Consider the following 6,124-nt stretch of genomic DNA (forward strand, 5'->3'; position numbering starts at 1 on the left):
TAGGAGGTGCCCATGGGGCTAATGGGTATGCAGGGGAGGTGGCCATGTGGGTAAAGGGGGTGCAGGGTCCTGCTGGCATGTGGGGGGCTGCAGCTGCCCCATTGCAGGCAGGGGCAAGGGTCCCTGTCCCCCAGGCATTTCCCCCAGCATCACCTGCTGGGTCGGATTGGCCAAACCCCCAGTACCACAATTTTCCTTAAAAACAGCTCCTGGGGGCCTGGAAAACAGGGGTGGGAGGGAGCAGCCTTTCCTCTCCCTCTCCACCCAGTATGGGGGGTGGGGTGGTTGTTTTTAGGGGCGACCATGCAGGCACCCAGCCGGGGAGGTGCTGGACGCTCTGTCTTGGTCCTGCTCGTGTCCCGCATCCTTCCCCGGCTGCGGGAAAAACAAAAGTCTTTAGGTTGCTGTTTCCCTCCGCCACCCCGGCAGCGTTCCCAGTTCTGCAGCGGGGAGGTGACAGATCGGGAGCAGAAGAGATAACGGGATTTTCCTGGCACTGCTCAACCCCCTCTCCCCAAGGACAAGAGCCCCAACAGCCCCCACGGCCCCAAGGACGCGCGGCTGCGCCAGACCTGAAAGACGCTTGGGAAAAACGGAGTTTTCCAATGTTTTATTTGTATTTTCAGATTACAGAGTCTTTATTGCTGATCTAATACAATCACTCAGACATTAATATTTAAAACATCCTTTTGAAAATGTTACGTTTGCAAAGTTTTCGTTTCCTCACTGCAGGCTGATGACAGGTTTTGTCTTATTCTTGCTAAAGTTCTGAACAGAATTAATTTCCTTATACAATTTTGCTGGTGTTACCTAAATCTCCTTTTTCCTATTTCTTTAAAAATGTGTTACATTAAAAAAAAAAACAAAACCCAACCCATTACACGTTTAATTTAGAGATGATCACAGAATATGATTCCAGATTGATTAGGAAAAAGCCAAGCAAGCAAAAAAGCTTACAGAAGAAGCAGAACGACATGGAGAAGAGCTTTAAAAATCGAGGTGGGAAAAGCCAGTTGGGAGTTTATTGTTAATTTTTTTTTCTTTTTCTCCTATCTACCTGGAAGAGAAAATGGGCTTAAAAATCGGCACGAAGGAACTCACGGATGAGGACAGCACCACCGTATGCTGCACAAGCGACGGACGCGGGGGAGGTAAGCGACTGCGTGAGCTGTTCCGAAGGGTCATGCGGATGGAGAGGGATTTTCCCGGGGCAGAAGCGGCTGCGGTTAGGACACCTATTTTCCAAAAGCTGCTTTGCTCAATGTGACCCCGCAACTGCCGTTTCACCTTGACCAAAAGCAGGATTTCACGCTGCGCATCTGCAGGGAACAACGGAAACCCTGGGGTTCATTGGCTGATGCAGACCAAGGTACTGGAGCACGGGGCAATACCTGAACGTGACGTTTCAAACAGCTCAGGGTACTCTTCCCAAAAATCTCAGGATCTGGATAAAATTCATGACTGAGTAGAGATTGAGTTCGTGGTTAGTGACCAGTCTATGAGAAAGTCTTCTCAAAGGCCTAAAGTCTTCTTAGAGTCTTCTCAAGGCCCTAACATCTCCTCAAAGCCTCCTCAAAGCCTCCTCAAAGCCCTAAGGTCTCCTCAAAGTCTCAAAGCCCTAAGGTCTTCTCAAAGCTCTAACATCTCCTCAAAGCCCTAATGTCTCCTCAAAGTCTCCTCAAAGCCCTAAGATCTTCTCAAAGGCCTAACACCTCCTCAGTGGTCTTCTCAAAGCCTTATAGGTTTTGAGAAATCTCAAAGAGAAACTTGGAATAAGCAAGAACTTATTATCCAAAACCGAGCAGCTTGTGACCAAGCTGACTTCAGACCTCAGCATCAAGAGAAGTACTCGGCTGCTGAGATCATAGTTCCACAGTTTTTCCATTCTTGTGCGTGAACAAGCTGCCACAAAAGAGTTTTTTCATGATGGCAAAGAAGTCCGTGAGGACAAAACAAGAATCTGTCGCTGATGAGGGACTCGGGTACCAAAGCAGCCTCCACAGGATAAAGGCTTCTGAGCTCACAAGGTCGGGCAATTTTATTTTAGAAGGACCACGTTCTCCATGTGAACCATGAAAAGTGATTCCGATGAGACATGGAGACTTGGAAAGTCACCTTGGTCAGCGTGCCATGCTGTGCACAGCGTTCAGGCAGGACATCCTGGCCTAAAACAAGTAACTATGGCAAATCTGTTCTCCATTGGCTCTGGTGCATCAAGATTTGAGGTGAATGAAGGGGTTTAGTGATGCTAAAGTCTTCCCTGCGCATAAAACTGGGGTGGGGATTACTCCGGCGTACATCTCTCGCACTCAAAGGGGATTTCCAGATTTCATTGTACAAAGATTACTAGAAAATAAAACTCCGAAGATTTCCAACAAGGACTGAAATTCAGCTGGAGAAAGACCTTGCGTGCACACAGGTCCTCCCAGCCGGGATGGCCGATGAGCTCCGCTTGGGTTTGGAAGAGCTCCCCGACATGTGAGCAGCATTTGTTGGTGAGGTCACAAGGCTCTTCCACCAGTGCGGGCACGCGAGGCGGCCCCACAGCCCCACCGGGAATGTGACTTTGGTTGAACCGTAGGAGGTTGGCACTCGTAACATAAGCAGCAGGAAAATACTGCAGAGCTGCGAAGAAGGGAGCGGTGGTGGGTCCTACCCCACCGCCACCACATCCATTAGGGTCTGCCTCCGAGCGGGCACTGCTCTGCCCTCCCGGCTCCTACCACATGCTAGGGGCTATCCCTGGCTGACGCTAACGACCGGACCCTTCGTTACAGCTTTCAGCAGTGCTAAGGCAAAGTTCACCGACTCGCTGGCAGAACCGTCCCTTGGGCAGTTCGGCAGAATCATGAGAGGTTTCTCCAGCGATCACCGGCGAGATTTACCGCTTCGCTGCCAAGGCAGCACCTGGCTGCTCGGCAGCGCCTGGAGCAAATGAGGTTTTTAGCTGCATTGTCAAATGGCATGAGAAATGCAAACCCAGCTGCCCTCCGGCTGGCTCGCAGGGCTGCTGGGATCCTGCTCCACTGGAAGAACCGCTGGGATGCGAAGGAAACCAAAAGCAATGTGCGACCTCCAAGTCGGATCCCGCGGCTCCCATCGTGCGCGTCGGATTAACGGTGATAACGGACTATTGCAAGTACATCGCAGCGATTCCATTCCACCAGCTTCTTCCTTGCCTCTCCCATCCTCCCAGCCCCAAAAAAGAGCAACCCAAAGAGAAAAATGAAACAAGACGGAAAGAATTCCACCGTCTCCCAGTCCCGCGGCAGTACGAACACCAGTGGCAGAGGCCGCATGTAGAGTATTCTAATTTAATAAATAAATAACCTAAACACACTGTCTACTATGTGAGCAAGCCCGGCTCTAACTTAGGAAGCTTGCGCTGTTTCATCCTGTACAGTAGTTGAGAAAAGACTTGGGTTCTTGTTCCTCGCGATTCTCCGGGATACAGCGGCGGGAACTTAATATCTGGGGAAAAGAAGAGAAAATGAGGGTTTTGGTGAGCTGCTGGGGAAGAGACGTGAAGCTCCCCCAGCATCGACGCTGTATTTTGGGAGGGGCAGACACCAAGAAAAGAAATGATTTAGAAAGGGACTCAGTCCTCATCTCCTCCCCCCAGAATACCACATTATATTTAACCGCCTGCCCTCGCTGCTTGAACGCTGCCTCTCGCTTCCAGTACGGGAAGGGGGGAATTCAGCGGCGCCCGACTGATGCAGGGACTGAGTCTCACTGGTTCGTGGCAACGTCGGCTCGAAAACCAGGGAGGATGCACTGCAGGTGCAAGAGCAAATGCCTTAAACACCAAAGCCTGTCTCAAACTGGCTGCATTTATCAGGAAGGCCCCCGTTAGACTGGGACCTAAAAGCAGATCATTTGTATCGCAAATGAAGCTACAAGTAAGGAGAGAGATGCTCCCTTTAACGAAGCAAGGTGTTGACCTGCACGGGGATGAAGTCTAATTGCCTCTTATATCCAGAACAAGAGGCTACGTGCACCTGGAGATCTCCGCTCACCGCCTATCCTACACCCCTACACATCAAAATGGGGAACTTGCTTTGGAAAACTTGACTCCTTGCCTTTATCTGGAGGCCTAAATTCCTGCAGGACACCAAGCCGAAGCTGTCCAAGCGTATCTCCACCCCGTGGTGCACGGGGGATGTTTGAGCCAGCATGGCTCTCCCTCGATGCAGGGAATTTGCCGTGACCTTCTGCTTATCCCAACTTCTCTGCGCGTGGGACAAACCACGCTCCCCACAAGGCCGGGACTAAAGCCAGATACCGAAACCGGGCAAAGAAAATTGAACTGGAGGAAATTCCTCCATGGAAGGGCACGGTGGTGCAGCAGCACCACAATGATTTTGTACATAGCACAGGGCAGGAAAAAAAAAGCTCAGGATCTGGAAAAAAAGAACCGAACCCCAAAACTGGAGCATTTTGGTGCGGCGTTGCTCTCGTGTGAGTGCTGAAGGCCTGCACACCAAGAAAACGTCTTTTCCTGCAAGAAAAGGATTGAGGCTTCAACCCCCCCCGCCCCAAAGTTGACCTGTGTTTGTGCAAAGCATTTTCATGGTAAAAAAATGCGTTGCAGTGTTGGCTACAAGCATAAGCCTGGAAAGGGCAGCGATCCAGGGCGCTCGTACTGAAAATCACAATTATTTTGGGGGATCAGCACAGCCCGTGCTGGGGGAGGAGAGCCATCAAGCCAAGGCTGCCCGAGCAGCCCCCAGCGCGAGGGCCAAAGGCTGCTCTGCGCCACCTCATCCTTCGTCAAACTTTAAAAATAAAGCTGTCATCTGAGTTGGCCGGATGGCACCGCTCTGCCGTTTGCCACGTCTGGGCGACAGCTGCTGCCAGATACAAAGGGCTCGTCTCCTGCCAAGTGCTCTACGTCACGGTTCCAACCACGCCGTCCCCTTCCCCCCCACCCCCCCCGCCGACATGCGTACCCCACACTCATGGCAGAAGAAAGAGAGAGGCTGAGGAGCAGCACCTGTAGTAGTTTGGTTTGAAAGGTCCGTTCTTATTCAGCCCCAGGTATTTTGCTTGTTCATCCGTTAGTTCTGTCAGGTGGGCGTCGAACGTCGGGAGGTGAAGGCTTGCCACGTACTCATCTGAAAGGATTTCAAGCCTCGTTAGTAGAGTAAGGCAACAAGTCCCCTCCTGCTGCGCACCAGGTCCCTAAAGCCCCGCCTGGGAAAGGCATCGCTCCTCACACCTTTGCTGCTAAATTTCAGGACTGCTTTCCACCCTGAACGGGGAAACCAAGGCTCTCATCTATTTTGAGTTAGAGGGCAAAAACAAACCTTCCTCTGAAATACCCTTCCAGCAGGACTCCCAGGTTTGCTGCTGTGTTACACTGCACCCTCGGGCAAGCCTGGATGCTCTGCTGATGCAGAAGCCACTGGACATTTCTGGTAGGTGATGCCTAAGCTAGGGACAAGTTGCACCTGGTCTCAAAAAATACAGTTAACACAAAAAAGTCCAGTTTTGCAGCAAAAGCGTGGTCAGTATAGCGGTACAGGGCCTGTGTCCTCAGGAGGGGGCTCTGCTGGCAGAGCTGTCAGTCAGGCACTACGTGTCTTCACAGCTAACAAAGGCAGCTCCGTTGGCAGAAGCCCTACATGAAAATCCCCTCCATCAGCGCGGATGGGCCCCTGCGGTCGGCCAAGCACATTGGCCAAGCGCGTCAGCCTGTTTTCCCCAGGCGGGACGGAGAAACAACACCTCCGTCCAATTTAGCGAAGAGCCCAGACCCAGTGGGAAGAACTTGCTGGAAGACCCTGAGCTTGGCAGGAAGGCAAGCAAGAGAGCCCAGGCGGCTGCAATGCCACGCCGTCCTCAGCCCTGCCTAGGAAAACCTCCCATCTGTTCAATCTCAAAACCAAAAAAAGAGAAGGCCGCGAGTACATCTTTACCCATTTTCTTAGGCAGCAAGTACACGTCTTGCTTGTAGCGGCCTTCAGGAGCGTTGTAGAGCTCTATCAATGCCAAAGCCTGGACGGAGAAGACACTTAGGTAAGTAACTGCTGCCAGCTATGGAGCCAGACGCTGCTTTCGGCTCAGCCCAAACCCTACTTGCCTGCGTGGTGGCAGTGATGGACAAGACAAAGGTGGGGAA

At 51.8% G+C, this 6,124-nt stretch overlaps 1 protein-coding gene across 1 annotated transcript in view; it reads right to left on the reverse strand.

Moving 5' to 3' along the window:
- Positions 1–680: 680 nt before the first annotated feature.
- Positions 681–6,124, reverse strand: part of AHCYL2 (adenosylhomocysteinase like 2) — a 34,225-nt gene continuing 28,781 nt past the window's right edge. The window contains exons 13-16 of the mRNA XM_035891767.1: positions 6,086–6,121; positions 5,922–6,000; positions 4,997–5,117; positions 681–3,471 (exon numbers count right to left, since the gene is read on the reverse strand). Coding sequence (XP_035747660.1) covers positions 3,465–3,471; positions 4,997–5,117; positions 5,922–6,000; positions 6,086–6,121 — 243 coding nt within the window. The 3' untranslated portion in view covers positions 681–3,464. The remainder of the gene's footprint in view (positions 3,472–4,996; positions 5,118–5,921; positions 6,001–6,085; positions 6,122–6,124) is intronic.

The sequence above is a fragment of the Egretta garzetta genome, unplaced genomic scaffold (assembly GCF_000687185.1).
Source record: "Egretta garzetta isolate BGI_Z169 unplaced genomic scaffold, ASM68718v1 scaffold410, whole genome shotgun sequence".
Classification (NCBI taxonomy): domain Eukaryota; kingdom Metazoa; phylum Chordata; class Aves; order Pelecaniformes; family Ardeidae; genus Egretta; species Egretta garzetta.